This window comes from Oncorhynchus tshawytscha, unplaced genomic scaffold (assembly GCF_018296145.1).
Source record: "Oncorhynchus tshawytscha isolate Ot180627B unplaced genomic scaffold, Otsh_v2.0 Un_contig_2569_pilon_pilon, whole genome shotgun sequence".
Classification (NCBI taxonomy): domain Eukaryota; kingdom Metazoa; phylum Chordata; class Actinopteri; order Salmoniformes; family Salmonidae; genus Oncorhynchus; species Oncorhynchus tshawytscha.
The window spans coordinates 57414-76835 of record NW_024609325.1 but is presented as its reverse complement, the minus strand read 5'-3'; the positions used below and the strand labels follow the sequence as shown (position 1 = coordinate 76835).

The following is a 19422-nucleotide window of genomic DNA, read 5'->3' as shown; positions in this document are numbered from 1 at the left end:
GAGGTTCTATCTGTCTAACCACCTGACATGTACAGCTCTCTGGGTGAGGTTCTGTCTGTCTAACACCACTGACATGTACAGCTCTCTGGGTGAGGTGCTGTCTGTCTAACACCACTGACATGTACAGCTCTCTGGGTGAGGTTCTGTCTGTCTAACACCACTGACATGTACAGCTCTCTGGGTGAGGTGCTGTCTCTCTAACACCACTGACATGTCTCTTTTTCCCCTCCAGATACAAACTAATACATACCAACAACAACTTACAGACAAACACAAACAATGACTACATCTCCTCTGACCAGACCTGCATGCTCACACCCAATGGTGTAAAGTACTGAAGTAAAAATACTTTAAAGTACTACGTAAGTAGTTTTTTGGGGTACCTGTACTTTACTATTTATATTTTTGACTACTTTTACATTTACTTCACTATATTCCTTTAAGAAAATATTGTACTTTTTACACCAGATATTTTCTTTGACACCCAAAAGTACTCGATACATTTTGAATTAGCAGGACAGGAAAATAGTCAAATTCATGCACTTATCAACCGAACATCCCTGGTCATCTCTACTGCCTCTGATCTGGTGGACTCACTAAACAGAGAACATCCCTGGTCATCTCTACTGCCTCTGATCTGGTGGACTCACTAAACAGAGAACATCCCTGGTCATCTCTACTGCCTCTGATTTGGCAGACTCACTAAACAGAGAACATCCCTGGTCATCTCTACTGCCTCTGATCTGGCAGACTCACTAAACAGAGAACATCCCTGGTCATCTCTCCTGCCTCTGATCTGGCAGACTCACTAAACAGAGAACATCCCTGGTCATCTCTACTGCCTCTGATCTGGCAGACTCACTAAACAGAGAACATCCCTGGTCTCTCTACTGCCTCTGATCTGGCAGACTCACTAAACAGAGAACATCCCTGGTCATCTCTACTGCCTCTGATCTGGCAGACTCACTAAACAGAGAACATCCCTGGTCATCTCTACTGCCTCTGATCTGGCAGACTCACTAAACAGAGAACATCCCTGGTCATCTCTACTGCCTCTGATCTGGCAGACTCACTAAACAGAGAACATCCCTGGTCATCTCTACTGCCTCTGATCTGGCAGACTCACTAAACAGAGAACATCCCTGGTCATCTCTCCTGCCTCTGATCTGGCAGACTCACTAAACAGAGAACATCCCTGGTCATCTCTACTGCCTCTGATCTGACAGACTCACTAAACAGAGAACATCCCTGGTCATCTCTACTGCCTCTGATCTGGCAGACTCACTAAACAGAGAACATCCCTGGTCTTCTCTACTGCCTCTGATCTGGCAGACTCACTAAACAGAGAACATCCCTGGTCATCTCTACTGCCTCTGATCTGGCAGACTCACTAAACAGAGAACATCCCTGGTCTTCTCTACTGCCTCTGATCTGGCAGACTCACTAAACAGAGAACATCCCTGGTCTTCTCTACTGCCTCTGATCTGGCAGACTCACTAAACAGAGAACATCCCTGGTCTTCTCTACTGCCTCTGATCTGGCAGACTCACTAAACAGAGAACATCCCTGGTCTTCTCTACTGCCTCTGATCTGGTAGACTCACTAAACAGAGAACATCCCTGGTCATCTCTACTGCCTCTGATCTGACAGACTCACTAAACAGAGAACATCCCTGGTCTTCTCTACTGCCTCTGATCTGACAGACTCACTAAACAGAGAACATCCCTGGTCATCTCTACTGCCTCTGATCTGGCAGACTCACTAAACAGAGAACATCCCTGGTCTTCTCTACTGCCTCTGATCTGGCAGACTCACTAAACAGAGAACATCCCTGGTCTTCTCTACTGCCTCTGATCTGACAGACTCACTAAACAGAGAACATCCCTGGTCTTCTCTACTGCCTCTGATCTGACAGACTCACTTGCTTTGTTTGTAAAATATGTCTAAATGTTGGAGTGTACCCGTGGCTCAGATAAGTCAATATTATATTTATTATGTTCAGATTGCAACTAATTTCCATCTAATATGTGAGAATGTCATTTCAGTTTGTCATTCCTCACCTCAAAGAGGGTAATATCATGAATCTAGCCCTCACCCACACTTACTCATTAACCATTCAGATGCTGATTGTAGCCAGTTTGAAAAAGGAGATTCAACATTAGTTTTCACCTGGCAACAATTGTTTTCAGAAGTTCATTTATTGGTCACTGTTTGTTTTGGAAACAGTAAGCAGATCACTGATCAACATACAGTACATCTGGAGATGTACACTCAGTTCAGTAACAACTTCATTTGAAAGTCTTCTTCTCCCTCACGATGGCCCGTCTTCATAAAACAACTCAGAGTGCTGATCTAGGATCAGGTCCCCCCTGTCCATGTAATCTTATTCATTATAATGTAAAAGGCTAAACTGATCCGAGATCAGCACTCCTACTATGAGACACTTTGTGAATGTATCTCACACACAGAAAGCAACACATCTTCACCGATATCAAATAGAAAATATGAATAACAGCCATAATGAGGACAATAAAGTTAAGATTATTACAATAACATTAAATATGGTTTTGATTTAAGTGCTGCTAGGTTGGTGAAATGGGAACGATTTGTCGATGTTAAGGGAGAGTGAATGCATTACACACAGCCAATGCAAGGATTTCCCAGACATTATGGGAACGTTCATAGGATAATCAATCAGAACAAACTGTTCACGTCCTGTACAGTATCTCAGGGCGCTGCTCTAAGAAAATAACGACAGACTCTGTGATGAAACTCATAACTGGGGCCTTGGTTTTAATCATCCTTGTGGATATGCCCATTTAATAAATGAAAACATTTTCATTTTCTAAACAATGAATCATGTTCTTACAGCAGCCTGTCATTGTCTATGACTCCATTACCCAGAGTGCATCTCTTCTCTCATTCTGAGGTACTCTGTTGTCTTTTCACCATCCCTGCCTGCCTACCTCCATAGATCCTGACCTGTACCAACATCCACTGTGGTGTGGTAGGACTCTCCTCTACTTAAAGCCATCCTCAATGTCTTCAGTACCAGACACGTTCTTTCCTCATCCTTTCCTCATCCGTCCATACGTTCTCCCCTCTGTTCTATCTGTGTCGTCATCCCTCCATCCCTCTGTCCTGGGCTTGTCTGTCTGTCGTTCCCTCCTCCATGGCCCGAGGGGGTTATCTATGGTGCTCTCCAGAGTCATTGGGACTCTTTGGGGATGTATAGGGGGGTAAGGAGGTGGGCCAGGGGCCTGAGGCTTTTCCATTGTCCTTCTCCTCCTCTCCCTCCATTCCTCCTACTCCTCTTTCTCTTTCTCCTCCTCTTCCCTCCATTCTGTCAGTCTCCTCGGAACCCCCCCACCCGTCCTCGCTGGACTCGGCGACGTCTGATCCCTCCGACTCAGAGAGCAGCTCCCCGTCGCGGTACTCAGTCCCTTCCACCCCCTCGCCGTCCCTCTCCTCCCCTGCATTGCTCATCTGGGTGGTGCTGTTGTGGTGCTTGATGTGGTAGCGCTGGTTCTGGAAGAACTTGACCAGGGTGTGCTTAGGAAGGTCCAGCTGGGCCGACAGGGTGTGGATAGCCTCCTGGTCAGGGTAGAGGCCCACGTCACCGATGAAGCTCTGCAGGATGGCCAGAGCCTCCAGGGAGATCCGGGTCCGCGACCGCAGCTTTCTGGACCCGCCACTCACGCTGCCGTTGTCCTTGCCTCCAGTCCCATCCGAGTTGTGGCCCCTGGGGCCAGGTGTGGGGGTGGGGAGAGGGGATGGGTCCCGCATGGGAGATGGGGATGGGGCCTTCCTTGGAGGTAAGGGCTGCCTGTGCAGTGCCTGTGGAGAAAAAGAGGAGGTGTCATGTTGAATCCCATCAGAGCCGACTGTCAACATAGGAAATCAGTCCACAGACTCTAAGTAATAATCAGTCTATTCTCTAAGTAATAATCAGTCTATACTCTAAGTAAAAATCAGTCTATTTTCTAAGAAATAATCAGTCAACATACTCTAAGTAATAATCAGTCTATACTCTAAGTAATAATCAGTCTATACTCTAAGTAATAATCAGTCTATACTCTAAGTAATAACCAGTCTATTCTCTAAGTAATAATCAGTCTATTCTCTAAGTAAAAATCTGTCTATTCTCTAAGTAATAATCAGTCAACATACTCTAAGTAATAATCAGTCTATTCTCTAAGTAATAATCAGTCTATTCTCTAAGTAAAAATCTGTCTATTCTCTAAGTAATAATCAGTCAACATACTCTAAGTAATAATCAGTCTATTCTCTAAGTAATAATCAGTCTATACTCTAAGTAATAATCAGTCTATACTCTAAGTAATAACCAGTCTATTCTCTAAGTAATAATCAGTCTATACTCTAAGTAAAAATCAGTCTATTTTCTAAGAAATAATCAGTCAACATACTCTAAGTAAGAACCAGTCTATACTCTAAGTAATAATCAGTCTATACTCTAAGTAATAATCTGTCTATACTTTAAGTAATAATCAGTCTATACTGTAAGTAATAATCAGTCTATTTTCTAAGAAATAATCAGTCAACATACTCTAAGTAATAATCAGTCTATACTATAAGTAATAACCAGTCTATTTTCTAAGAAATAATCAGTCAACATACTCTAAGTAAGAACCAGTCTATACTCTAAGTAATAATCAGTCTATACTCTAAGTAATAATCAGTCAACATACTCTAAGTAATAATCAGTCTATTCTCTAAGTAATAATCAGTCTATTCTCTAAGTAATAATCAGTCTATTCTCTAAGTAATAACCAGTCTATACTCTAAGTAATAATCAGTCTATACTCTAAGTAATAATCAGTCTATACTCTAAGTAATAACCAGTCTATACTCTAAGTAATAATCAGTCTATACTCTAAGTAATAATCAGTCTATTCTCTAAGTAATAATCAGTCAACATACTCTAAGTAATAATCAGTCTATTCTCTAAGTAATAATCAGTCTATACTCTAAGTAATAATCAGTCTATACTCTAAATAATAACCAGTCTATTCTCTAAGTAATAATCAGTCTATACTCTAAGTAATAACCAGTCTATACTCTAAGTAATAATCAGTCTATACTCTAAGTAATAATCAGTCTATACTCTAAGTAATAACCAGTCTATACTCTAAGTAATAATCCGTCTATACTCTAAGTAATAATCAGTCTATACTATAAGTAATAATCAGTCTATACTATAAGTAATAATCAGTCTATACTCTAAGTAATAACCAGTCTATACTCTAAGTAATAATCAGTCTATACTATAAGTAATAACCAGTCTATACTCTAAGTAATAACCAGTTCATTCTCTAACTAAGTCTGACAACACAATATGCACATTCATATAATAAACTGAAAAACTCAACAACAACAACAGAGACAGTAGAAGAAGTTCACCTAAACATAGGATACACTTCCCCCTTAGAGGTAACTCATTTCATTTACTTTCTAGGGGGTTAGTTGTACTATAACAGAGATCCCATAGACCAGAGAGTTCCCTAGTAGCTCATAAACAACAACAGCAGCAGATAGTGGTTCCCTAAGGAATAGGATAGACTCCCCCCTCTTAGTGGCAGCCCATTAACATCCTAGGGGGTTAGTTGGAACATGTGGTACTGGAGCTGAGATCCCATTGACCAGACAGAGAGGTCCCAGTCCCAGGCCCATCACATTCCCCTCTCCTGGGGCTATTAGAAGGGCGGGGTGCCTGAACGCCCAAATACTGGAATGCTGCGCCCATAAATCTGTGGTCCGGGAAAATTAAAGGACCTAAATAAAGATAATAGTAATTATTTTTCCCCCTTCAATAATAACATGGTATGTTTCAAATAATATTGAGGTTAGGCCAGACCATTGAGTATTTCTAAATGCTCTTTGGTGGGTTGGTGAGAGAAGGCCTTTTGGTCTTCAGGAAATGTGTGGGCTCCTTCTTTTATGCCTCCTTGTCTATTTCTGATGTCATAAAGGGGCAATCTGAAGTTTGGGTAACAAGCTGAGGGACGGGGCTGTTGAAATGTTACCACTCTCAAATTCATAGAGAGAGAGAGAGCTATGGATGCAAGGACTGACCATCCATGATATCAAAATGATCGTTTTAACCATGTGTTGAGGCGATTTACATGACATGTACATTGCTTAAAAACATTGGAGTAAAATAAGCTTATATTCTGTGTTCTGACGGGGGACAACAGTTGAACTGAGCTCATGAGGCATTTCTAAGTTATATTCTTCAAGAATCAATGAGTAAATATCATTGATTTAAAAGTCAAGCAACTGCAGATTGCCCCTTTAAAGGAGACTGACTGGAAGTGGATGACTAAAATGTCTTAACTCTAAATCCAACCCAACAACAGAACACACAACATCACTAAAACATCATAACTCTAAATCCAACCCAACATCAGAACACACAACATCACTAAAATATCATAACTCTAAATCCAAACCAACATCAGAACACACAACATCACTAAAACATCATAACTCTAAATCCAACCCAACATCAGAACACACAACATCACTAAAATATCATAACTCTAAATCCAACCCAACATCAGAACACACAACATCACTAAAACATCATAACTCTAAATCCAACCCAACATCAGAACACACAACATCACTAAAACATCATAACTCTAAATCCAACCCAACATCAGAACACACAACATCACTAAAATATCATAACTCTAAATCCAAACCAACATCAGAACACACAACATCACTAAAACATCATAACTCTAAATCCAACCCAACATCAGAACACACAACATCACTAAAATATCATAACTCTAAATCCAACCCAACATCAGAACACACAACATCACTCAAATATTTCTGGTTCTTTGTTTCTCTGTTGTCACATTATGGATGCAGCAACACTCTGGAGGAAATGAGTCTCATCAAGAAAAGTAAATCATCTGTGAGGAGAGGATGAAAGAATGATAGAGACCCTGAATAATGTAGCTGTCCTGGTTAGAGAGGGTCTCATTAGGGTACAGACAGACCCTGAATAATGTAGCTGTCCTGGTTAGAGAGGGTCATCATCGGGGTACAGACAGACCCTGAATAATGTAGCTGTCCTGGTTAAAGAGGGTCCTCATCAGGGTACAGGCCCTCTGAGACCCTGCTAACATGCTAATTAATATGTCATGATTAGAAGTCAGCTTTCTGCATGACTTCACCTCCACTCTACACCAGAGAGGGCTGTTATGAGTCATTTATTGTCAGTGTGTTTGTGAGTGAGAGTGTGTGTTCTTAAATTAGTGTGTGTGTGTGTGTGTGTGTGTGTGTGTGTAGCACAGCTGGGACACATGTGTGGTGTGTGGTGGAGCCCGGGGGTGTGTGGAAGGGTACAGTACAGACATGGTGGGGTTCTGGGTCAGAGGGAGGGTGACCCATGGGGATAAGAGCAAAGCATCCAGAATGACAGCAGCAGCAGCAAGCAGCCCCATGTAATGCTGAGATAGACACATCTACAGGACCACCCAGTATGTCTGGAGCTGCCAGTGTTTACCACAGAATGATATCTACCATTTTATAGGATCTTTATGGTGCCTACAGAGAGATCAACATCACTATTCTCTCTCTTATACATTCATCAACTGTCTAACTATGTCTCTGTCTGTCTGTCTGTCTGTCTGTCTGTCTGTCTGTCTGTCTGTCTGTCTGTCTGTCTGTCTGTCTGTCTGTCTGTCTGTCTGTCTGTCTGTCACTCTCATCTTGATCTCTGCCTATCTCTCTCTCTCTCTCTGTCTCTCTCTCTGTCTCTCTCCCTGTTTCTCTCTCTCTCTCTCTCTGTCTGTCTCTCTCTCTGTCTCTCTCCCTGTTTCTCTCTCTCTGTCTCTCTCTGTCTCTCTCCCTGTTTCTCTCTCTCTGTCTCTCTCTCTGTCTCTCTCCCTGTTTCTCTCTCTCCCTTGTTCTCTCTCTCCATTACCTTACGGGTAACATTACCACTTCTCCTACCATCCACCCCCACTCTCCTTCTCCTTTCCTGCTTCCCCCCCTCTCTCTCCTCGCTAGGCGCCATCAGTGAAGATGAGGCTGGTATTTTTAGCAGATTTATGTCCCTGCTTTGGTCTCAGACATTCTAGGAGAGCAGTGAAGGAATGTGTTCATGGTGTGACCACAACATCCTTCCCAAGATGCTTATTTATTAAAAGAAGAAAGAGAGAGAGAATAGAAAGATGGACTGGTTCAGGCCCTTTCAGACAAGTGTCCTTCTAACATACAACAAGCTTATGGTTAAACTGAACAGCACACAACGTACACCTCACATCTGTCTACAATTGTTTTGAGGGACTGAGGCGAAGAGTCTTTGCTTTTTGTGGGAACACTCTATGTTTGTAGTTTCGGCTGCAATTGTGTCCAATATGTAATTTGTGGGGGAGTCCAAGCCGTATACCAGTGAGGTATTTGCCAGGGATGACCCCTCTCCCCTCGGGCCTCTCACCTGGGTTTCTGGAGACATGTGGAGGACAGTGGAGTCTCTCACCTGTGGTTCTGGAGACATGTGGAGGACAGTGGAGTCTCTCACCTGTGGTTCTGGAGACATGTGGAGGACAGTGGAGTCTCTCACCTGGGTTTCTGGAGACATGTGGAGGACAGTGGAGTCTCTCACCTGGGTTTCTGGAGACATGTGGAGGACAGTGGAGTCTCTCACCTGTGGTTCTGGAGACATGTGTGGGACAGTGGAGTCTCTCACCTGTGGTTCTGGAGACATGTGTGGGACAGTGGAGTCTCTCACCTGGGTTTCTGGAGACATTTGGAGGACAGTGGAGTCTCTCACCTGTGGTTCTGGAGACATGTGTGGGACAGTGGAGTCTCTCACCTGGGTTTCTGGAGACATGTGGAGGACAGTGGAGTCTCTCACCTGGGTTTCTGGAGACATGTGGAGGACAGTGGAGTCTCTCACCTGGGTTTCTGGAGACATGTGGAGGACAGTGGAGTCTCACCTGGGTCTCTGGAGACATGTGGAGGACAGTGGAGTCTCACCTGGGTCTCTGGAGACATGTGGAGGACAGTGTGAAGCCTCTCACTGTAGTGGTGCTTGGACTCCTCTTCATACACCATGTCCCTCTCAGCCTGGGACAGGGTCAGGAACCTTCTAATGGTACACAGGTTCTCCCACAGAGTCCGGTTGTCTGGGTTGGGGTTCTCCTTCCAACGCAGCAGCTCACACAGCCAGCCCTGACAGAGAGGGAGTGATGACAGGTCATTTAACATACAGCACTAGAGTGACAGAGGAAATGGAGAAAGAGAGACAGGACAAGGGGATGGAGAGGGGAGAGACATGAAAGAACAGGTTGGGGGAAAACTAGCAAAAGACAAGTTCCAGATGAAAGTGATGTGGTGCTGAGAGAGAGAGATGTGATTATCTCTGCTAGACTGGCCCAGGCACTGACACCAGCTGTTGTTTGTACACAGCCTCCTCCAGCACCCAGTGTTCATTACCTGATCAGGGCTTTTTCTCTCCCTCCCTCCAGCCGTCTCTCCAGAGAAGGCCATGGCCAGATGGGGTCACTGAGCCATGACCCCTCACAGAGCCAGGCCTGTAGGAGACCCTACCCCCTGACCAGCAGTGGCGCACACACAGAGACACACAAGCCTGTATCTCACACGTGTTTACACACACCACACTAACGTGTGTGAAAAAAACACACACACACAACCTAGTTTTTTCTATTCTATAATTCACTTCTTAGATCGTCCAATCTAAAAACCACCCAGAACAACAGCAGTCTATTTATGTCTTCCTCAAGAATCCTCACGCCTTAATCATGTGATCTCTCTGTACAACCCTCAGTCCAGCCTTAATCATGTGATCTCTCTGTACAACCCTCAGACCAGCCGTGATCATGTGATCTCTGTACAACCCTCAGACCAGCCGTGATCATGTGATCTCTCTGTACAACCCTCAGTCCAGCCTTAATCATGTGATCTCTCTGTACAACCCTCAGACCAGCCGTGATCATGTGATCTCTCTGTACAACTCTCAGACCAGCCGTGATCATGTGATCTCTGTACAACCCTCAGACCAGCCGTGATCATGTGATCTCTCTGTACAACCCTCAGACCAGCCGTGATCATGTGATCTCTCTGTACAACCCTCAGACCAGCCGTGATCATGTGATCTCTCTGTACAACCCTCAGACCAGCCGTGATCATGTGATCTCTCTGTACAACCCTCAGACCAGCCGTGATCATGTGATCTCTCTGTACAAACATCAGACCAGCCATGATCATGTGATCTCTCTGTACAACCCTCAGACCAGCCATGATCATGTGATCTCTCTGTACAACCCTCAGACCAGCCGTGATCATGTGATCTCTCTGTACAACCCTCAGACCAGCCGTGATCATGTGATCTCTCTGTACAACCCTCAGACCAAAAGACTTCACAGGTCAAACCATTCTCTCTTGTCAAATACCAGTCATACAAAGACAGCGAACCAAAGATGAATCACCATCTGTCTCTGACACTAACCCAAACCGAGAGGATTCTGATGAGCTGTACACAGACATCATAACATATCCCAAGCCACCCCTCTCCTAGATGGCCATTTCCAGTGGCTCCCTCTCCTAGATGGCTATCTCCAGTGGCTCCCTCTCCTAGATGGCCATTTCCAGTGGCTCCTAGATCTTTTTAATATTTTTATTTAACCTTTATTTAACTAGGTAAGTCAGTTAAGAACCAATTCTTATTTACAATGACAGCCTACCAGAAGGCAAATGACCTCCTTTGGGGATTAAAAATAAAAAATAACATAAATAAATATAGGACAAAACACACATCATTACAAGAGAGACACAACACTACATAAAGAAAGACCTAAGACAACAGCATAGCAAGGCAGCAACACATGGCAACACAGCATGGTAGAAACACAACACTACATAAAGAGAGACCTAAGACAACAACATAGCAAGGCAGCAACACATGACAACACAGCATGGTAGAAACACAACACTACATAAAGAGAGACCTAAGACAACAACATAGCAAGGCAGCAACACATGACAACACAGCATGGTAGCAACACAACACTACATAAAGAGAGACCTAAGACAACAACATAGCAAGGCAGCAACACAACACTACATAAAGACCTAAGACAACAACATAGCAAGGCAGCAACACAACACTACATAAAGAGAGACCTAAGACAACAGCATAGCAAGGCAGCAACACAACACTACATAAAGAAAGACCTAAGACAACAACATAGCAAGGCAGCAACACATGACAACACAGCATGGTAGAAACACAACACTACATAAAGAGAGACCTAAGACAACAACATAGCAAGGCAGCAACACAACACTACATAAAGAAAGACCTAAGACAACAACATAGCAAGGCAGCAACACAACACTACATAAAGAAAGACCTAAGACAACAACATAGCAAGGCAGCAACACATGACAACACAGCATGGTAGAAACACAACACTACATAAAGAAAGACCTAAGACAACAGCATAGCAAGGCAGCAACACATGACAACACAGCATGGTAGCAACACAACACTACATAAAGAGAGACCTAAGACAACAACATAGCAAGGCAGCAACACATGACAACACAGCATGGTAGAAACACAACATGAGTACAACACGGTAGCAAAACAACATGGTAGCAGCACAAAACATGGTACAAACATTATTGGGCACAGACAACAGCACAAAGGTCAAGAAGGTAGAGACAACAATACATCACACAAAGCAGCCACAACTGTCAGTAAGTGTCCATGATTGTCCAGTTTGAGTGTTTGTTGCAGCTCGTTCCAGTCGCTAGCTGCAGTGAACTGAAAAGAGGAGCGACTCAGGGATGTGTGTGCTTTGGGGACCTTTAACAGAATGTGACTGGCAGAACGGGTGTTGTATGTGGAGGATGAGGGCTGCAGTAGATATCTCAGATAGGGGGGAGTGAGGCCTAAGAGGGTTTTATAAATAAGCATCAACCAGTGGGTCTTGCGACGGGTATACAGAGATGACCAGTTTACAGAGGAGTACAGAGTGCAGTGATGTGTCCTATAAGGAGCATTGGTAGCAAATCTGATGGCCGATTGATAAAGAACATCTAGCTGCTCGAGAGCACCCTTACCTGCCCATCTATAAAGTATGTCTCCGTAATCTAGCATGGGTAGGATGGTCATCTGAATCAGGGTTAGTTTGGCAGCTGGGGTGAAAGAGGAGCGATTACGATAGAGGAAACCAAGTCTGGATGGCTATCTCCAGTGGCTCCCTCTCCTAGATGGCTATCTCCAGTGGCTCCCTCTCCTAGATGGCTATCTCCAGTGGCTCCCTCTCCTAGATGGCTATCTCCAGTGGCTCCCTCTCCTAGATGGCTATCTCCAGTGGCTCCCTCTCCTAGATGGCTATCTCCAGTGGCTCCCTCTCCTAGATGGCTATCTCCAGTGGCTCCCTCTCCTAGATGGCTATCTCCAGTGGCTCCCTCTCCTAGATGGATATCTCCAGTGGCTCCCTCTCCTAGATGGCTATCTCCAGTGGCTCCCTCTCCTAGATGGCTATGTCCAGTGGCTCCCTCTCCTAGATGGCTATCTCCAGTGGCTCCCTCTCCTAGATGGCTATCTCCAGTGGCTCCCTCTCCTAGATGGCTATCTCCAGTTGCTCCCTCTCCTAGATGGCTATCTCCAGTTGCTCCCTCTCCTTCATGTACCACCACATCCCGCATGCTCTGTCCCTCTAACAGAAACAGATGTGGAGGACTCAGGAGGGTAGGCATTTGGAGTGTCCTTGATGAGGTCCCACAGTGTAACCCAGCACACACATGCTCATACACACACACACGCACGCACGCGCGCACACACACACACACACACACACACACACACACACACACACACACACACACACACACACACACACACACACACACACACACACACACACACACACACACACAAACACAAACACACACACACACACGTAAGCCAGATCCTTTGGCTGGCATGACAGACGTTTCTTTTATCTCTACCCGGCCCTGGACGCCCACATTGTTTATCTGCACACGGAGACATGATGGTACGCCACGGGTCCTGACAGTCAGATACCACAGCCTGTGGTACCAAACAACCAGCGCATGCTTGACATCCCCGCCCACATACCCCGATATGTGATCTTACCTCCCATCAAATCCACCACAGTTCATCAACCCAGGAGAAATAACATTCTCCATTGTGTGGGAGATTGTGTGCATTACATGCATGTATAGGCATGCACATGAGTGTGTGTGTGTGTGTGTGTGTGTTTGTGTGTGTTACGGTTGTTTACAGATATTTACACATTTTACAAGCATCCTGATCACAGGATGTCAGCAATTCACCTTTAGCTAGGTAGCTTCAAACAAAAACCCCTAAGCTCCTCTCACTAGAGTATGGTATTGTTATGATATACTTATATACAGTACACTGTATGCTAATGTACTGACCTGGCTCTTGTTGGTGACCCCTGGTATACTGTATGTGTGTGGACTGACCTGGCTCTTGTTGGTGACCCCTGATATACTGTATGCTTGTGGACTGACCTGGCTCTTGTTGGTGACCCCTGGTATACTGTATGTGTGTGGACTGACCTGGCTCTTGTTGGTGACCCCTGGTATACTGTATGCTTGTGGACTGACCTGGCTCTTGTTGGTGACCCCTGGTATACTGTATGCTAATGTACTGACCTGGCTCTTGTTGGTGACCCCTGGTATACTGTATGCTTGTGGAATGACCTGGCTCTTGTTGGTGACCCCTGGTATACTGTATGTGTGTGGGCTGACCTGGCTCTTGTTGGTGACCCCTGGTATACTGTATGTGTGTGGACTGACCTGGCTCTTGTTGGTGACCCCTGGTATACTGTATGCTTGTGGACTGACCTGGCTCTTGTTGGTGACCCCTGGTAATACTGTGTGCTTGTGGACTGACCTGGCTCTTGTTGGTGACCCCTGGTATACTGTATGTGTGTGGACAGACCTGGCTCTTGTTGGTGACCCCTGGTATACTGTATGTGTGTGGACTGACCTGGCTCTTGTTCGTGACCCCTGGTATACTGTATGTGTGTGGACTAACCTGGCTCTTGTTGGCGGCCACCTTGGCGAACAGGGCCTGGGACACCTTGGCTCTCTTCATCTCCTGCTGGATCTCATCATAGATCCCAGAGGTAATGTTGATGTTGACCAGGGACTCCATCCTCAGGGGCAGCTCAGCACTGACCTGGGTCAGGGGGGGCTTGGGCTGCAGGGAGGAGAAGAGGGCGGGGGGGAGAAAGAAAGAGAGAGGTTTTAGTGAGCAAGACTGGCGAATCGTCTAGGTTACTGAGTCCCTAAAGAGATTGCTTGCATTTGTTTACCTGTTAGTGTACTGGCAGGGGTGTGTCTGTGTGTGATGAGACTACAGTGTTTACCTGTTATTGTACTGGCAGGGGTGTTTCTGTGTGTGATGTGACTACAGTGTTTACCTGTTATTGTACTGGCAGGGGTGTGTCTGTGTGTGATGCGGGTTGTAGCCAGACCTGGGCTCGAATAGTATTTATTTTCTTTCAAATACTTAAACTTCACTTCATTGAGATTTCCAGACGCAATGGAACCAATGCAACAATCCCAAAAGTGCAAACCCCACCCACCCTGGCACTTCATGTAGGCTCAATCAAATGCCTAAAGTATTAGAGAGGAAATATGAATACTATTTAAACCCAGGTGTGGTTGTAGATGTGTGTCTAATGTGGCTCTTCCCCAGTGTTCCTATTCAACATACATGAGGACACCTGGGTATGTATGTGTACCTGTGTGAGTCGCTGGCCAGTGGAGCTGGAGTTCTGATTGGTTGGGGTCAGGTTGCCTAGGTTGAGGTTGGGGTTCATGCTGCGTTCACGCTCCTCCTGGTAAATGTGGTCGCGTTCGCTCTCGTGGAGGTTCAGGAAGTTCTGCATAGCTTTGAGGTTGACCAGGAGTGACTGGGAGGCCTGGCGAGGGTCCTCCTCTTTACGAAGGATCTCAGACAGCAGGCCCTGAGACACAAACACGCGCGCAAATGTCAGGTCTCTTAGCAAGGTCCCTCCAAGTAACCTCTCATACTCTAATTCTCTCATTTCATCTCTCTCTCTCTCTCACTCTCTCACACTACTCTACTCTACTCTACTCTACTCTACTCTACTCTACTCTACTCTACTCTACTCTACTCTACTCTACTCTACTCTACTCTACTCTACTCTACTCTACTCTACTCTACTCTACTCTACTCTACTCTACTCTACTCTACTCTACTCTACTCTACTCTACTCCACTCCACTCTCTTTAGGTAGGAATGTCCCTATGTCAGTGTATTGGGCTGTCTCAACAGTCAGTATCAGTGCAGTGGAGTTATATTGAGCTTTCAGAACATTCATATGACATGCTAGGGATTTAGACAGGTCTCTACTGATGACAAACCAACTCTGAGACCCTTCAAAAGCTACAGTGGTCACAGTTCTGGCCTTGGATCCCACTTTTTCTGGATATGTAGTCCGTTTCACTCAAAGATCCATAGCTCCCCGAAGCTTCTGCGCATGTGCAGACCACGTGTGTGTCAGCTACTCTGGCGAACGTTGTTGTTTAATAAAGTTAGATCAAAGCTGAATCAATGTCGGCAAGATCCCATAACGATCACAGTATTCTACATTACAGAACTCAATATAATAGCCTAGTATAACTTCACTGGAAGACAAAAACAACAGTGCATGATAATTATTCAAGTTTTACCGGTGAAACATCCATGCAGCATCATTCTGCATAGTAACCATTTGATCTCAGTCTCAGTGATGAGTGATGCAGAGTTGTTTAAAAGTAGCCTACAGTGTTGTTTAGAAGTAGCCTACAGTGTTGTTTAGAAGTAGCCTACAGTGTTGTTTAAAAGTAGCCTACAGTGTTGTTTAGAAGTATCCTACAGTGTTGTTTAGAAGTAGCCTACAGTGTTGTTTAAAAGTAGCCTACAGTGTTGTTTAGAAGTATCCTACTGTGTTGTTTAGAAGTAGCCTACAGTGTTGTTAGAAGTAGCCTACAGTGTTGTTTAGAAGTAGCCTACTGTGTTGTTTAGAAGTATCCTACAGTGTTGTTTAGAAGTAGCCTACTGTGTTGTTTAGAAGTAGCCTACAGTGTTGTTTAGAAGTAGCCTACAGTGTTGTTAGAAGTAGACTACTGTGTTGTTTAGAGGTAGCCTACAGTGTTGTTAGAAGTAGCCTACTGTGTTGTTTAGAGGTAGCCTACAGTGTTGTTAGAAGTAGCCTACTGTGTTGTTTAGAGGTAGCCTACAGTGTTGTTAGAAGTAGCCTACTGTGTTGTTTAGAAGTATCCTACTGTGTTGTTTAGAAGTATCCTACAGTGTTGTTAGAAGTAGCCTACAGTGTTGTTTAGAAGTAATCTACAGTGTTGTTTAGAAGTAGCCTACTGTGTTGTTTAGAAGTAGCCTACAGTGTTGTTTAGAAGTATCCTACAGTGTTGTTTAGAAGTAGCCTACTGTGTTGTTTAGAAGTAGCCTACAGTGTTGTTTAGAAGTAGCCTACAGTGTTGTTAGAAGTAGACTACTGTGTTGTTTAGAGGTAGCCTACAGTGTTGTTAGAAGTAGCCTACTGTGTTGTTTAGAGGTAGCCTACAGTGTTGTTAGAAGTAGCCTACTGTGTTGTTTAGAGGTAGCCTACTGTGTTGTTTAGAGGTAGCCTACTGTGTTGTTTAGAAGTAGCCTACAGGGTTGTTAGAAGTAGCCTACTGTGTTGTTTAGAAGTAGCCTACAGTGTTGTTAGAAGTAGCCTACTGTGTTGTTTAGAGGTAGCCTACAGTGTTGTTTAGAAGTATCCTACAGAGTAGCCTACATTTGATCTCAGTCAGTTTCAGTGATGAGTGATGCAGTGTTGTTTAGAAGTAGCCTACTGTGTTGTTTAGAAGTAGCCTACAGTGTTGTTTAGAAGTAGCCTACTGTGTTGTTTAGAATTAGCCTACGGTGTTGTTTAGAAGTAGCCTACTGTGTTGTTTAGAAGTAGCCTACAGTGTGACTGAGTGAACGAATCTTAGAGCAGATGGTGCTAACAAACTGCAGCCATCCTACCTGAGTATTTTGCCCAGTGGCGCGTGTTGTTGAGTTTTGGCCACATGAGAAAACAATTTGCTGTTGTTTTTTGTCTTCCAGTAAAGTTATACTAGGCTATTATATTGGTTTATGTCATGTAGAATACTGTGATCATTATGTGATCTGGCAGTCATTGATTCTGCTTTGATCTAACTTTATTAAACAACACCAGAACCATTGGCCTGTGTAGCCTGTTATTGGAGTAGCCTGAACGCGGAGTAGCCTGTTCTCTAAGTAGCCTGTTCTCTGAGTAGCCTGTTCTCTGAGTAGCCTGTTCTCTGAGTAGCCTGTTCACTGAGCAGCCTGTTCTCTGAGTAGCCTGTTCACTGAGCAGCCTGTTCACTGAGCAGCCTATTCTCGGAGTAGCCTGTTCTTGGAGTAGCCTGTTCACTGAGCAGCCTGTTCTCGGAGTAGCCTGTTCTCGGAGTAGCCTGTTCTCTGAGTAGCCTGTTCACTGAGCAGCCTGTTCTCGGAGTAGCCTGTTCTCGGAGTAGCCTGTTCTCTGTGTGTAAAGTAGAGACTATAAACATGTGCAGAAGCTTAGGGGGCTCCGGATCTTTTAGTGCTGTGGACCAAAGAACCTGAAAAAATCAGACCCGCATTGATGTATTGATGTCAATGGGATATTAAGTGAAAATTCAACTTAAGTGGAGGTTTCAGTGCTTAGAAATGGAAGTGGAAGTGGAGGTAGATGTCTCACCTGTGTGCGGTTGAAGGCCACCCTGGCGAACACAGCCTGAGAGACGCTGGCCCTCTTCAGCTCCTCTCTGACCTGATGGTAGATGTCCGGACAGACCTCCACGGCCGACGGATTCATCCCAGGATCGGTGAGGCCTCCTGGGGCTTTGCCGGAGCGCGGGATGGGTGGGTGGTTGAGAAACTGTTGGTGCTGCTGCTGGTGGAGGGCCTGCGGACCGTGCTGGTGGGCTAGCAGGCGGCTAACAGCTAGCTGCTGGTTGATGAGGTGGGCCATGGCCAGTTGTTGCCTGACCATCTGAGGGCTGAGCTGGGGGGAGAGGAGACCGCCCGGGCCCAGTAAGGGTTGGAGGGAGGCCGGAGGACCGGGAGGGGGCGCCTGGCCTCTGGGTGGTGGGCTGTGGTGGTGCTGGGCATGGGGTGAGTGCTGCTGAGACAGGTGGGGGAGGGCCTGTTGCTGGCTGGGGGTTTGGGGGTCCCCTAGTCCAACCTTGAGGGGTAACCCACCAAGCTGGGTTGGTGGGGTCAGGTGAGAGGGGGGGCGCTGTCCCAGGCCACATACATCTGACATGCTGTCCCTCTCCACTGCAGATACAAATAGACATGGTGGTGAGAGGAGGTCTGAAGAGATCTCAATACCATCTATATACTGTTCAGATACTATATATATATATATATTCAGGTAATGTGCGTTCTTTCCAACTCACCTTTAATATCAGGTTTATCCCGTCCTGACCACATCTTCTCCAGGTATTCACCTGTAGTGAAGTCACATGCCATATATCAGACTGGTTAACAAAACAATACACTTATACGGTACAGTACAGTAGGTAGGTTACACAGCATTCAACTACATTTTATCCATGTATTTATCCATCCATCCAGCCATGCATTTGACATCAACAGAAGGTCCTAAGACTGACAAGTAGATCCTCCAATCAGGTTCTGAGGTAACTAACTAATCCAATGGGAACGTCCCATTCCCCGTTTTACAACATCTGGAGGGCTGCAGTGTGTTTGTCTTTTGGGGCCGCAGAGCAGAACAGAACAGAACTAATACTATGGGCTGTAGGGAACCTGATCCCCCCTCCTCCTTCCCCCCTCCCCTGTCAGACCACAGGCACCATTTATCTCCTCTCCCACTTCTCCCTGTGTTTGGGGTCTGGTGTCAACTTTGATCTGCCTCCATGTTGGAATGACAGTGTTAAACAGGGAGGAGGGCGTAAGGAGAGGGTACATGGTCTGCTATGAGGTCCAAGTGTGTGTGCATCCATGTGTGTGCATGCACTCTGTATGTGTTGCGTGTGTGTGTGCCATGCTCCTGGGTGTCTGTGTGTGTGTGTGTGTGTGTGTGTGTGTGTGTGTGTGTGTGTGTGTGTGTGTGTGTGTGTGTGTGTGTGACGTTTCCCTGCGTGTGTGTGTCTGTGTGTGTGATGTTTCCCTGAGTGTGTGTGTAAGGGGATCTCCCAGTGTGGAGTGGCAAGCGGCTGCTTCTGATTAGAGGCTGACAGTGTTTGGTTTTCTCTGCTATATTTAAGGGTGACATTAAAAGATTATGTAAACCATGCATCATGGTGGGGTCTCTATAGAGCTGTCTC

General features: G+C 45.3%; 1 protein-coding gene across 3 annotated transcripts in view; it reads right to left on the bottom strand.

Annotated features, from left to right (window-relative positions):
* Positions 1-1973: 1973 nt before the first annotated feature.
* Positions 1974-19422, bottom strand: part of LOC112255044 (DNA-binding protein SATB2-like) — a 55644-nt gene continuing 38195 nt past the window's right edge. The window contains exons 7-12 of one of the 3 annotated variants that reach the window (XM_042314881.1): positions 18532-18582; positions 17829-18409; positions 14814-15038; positions 14102-14266; positions 9019-9213; positions 1974-3837 (exon numbers count right to left, since the gene is read on the bottom strand). In XM_042314881.1, the coding sequence (XP_042170815.1) occupies positions 3187-3837; positions 9019-9213; positions 14102-14266; positions 14814-15038; positions 17829-18409; positions 18532-18582 (1868 nt within the window). In that variant the 3' untranslated portion in view covers positions 1974-3186. Of the gene's footprint in view, positions 3838-8978; positions 9214-14101; positions 14267-14813; positions 15039-17828; positions 18410-18531; positions 18583-19422 lie in introns of all 3 variants that reach the window. The other 2 variants (XM_042314883.1, XM_042314882.1) reach the window with 2 other exon arrangements.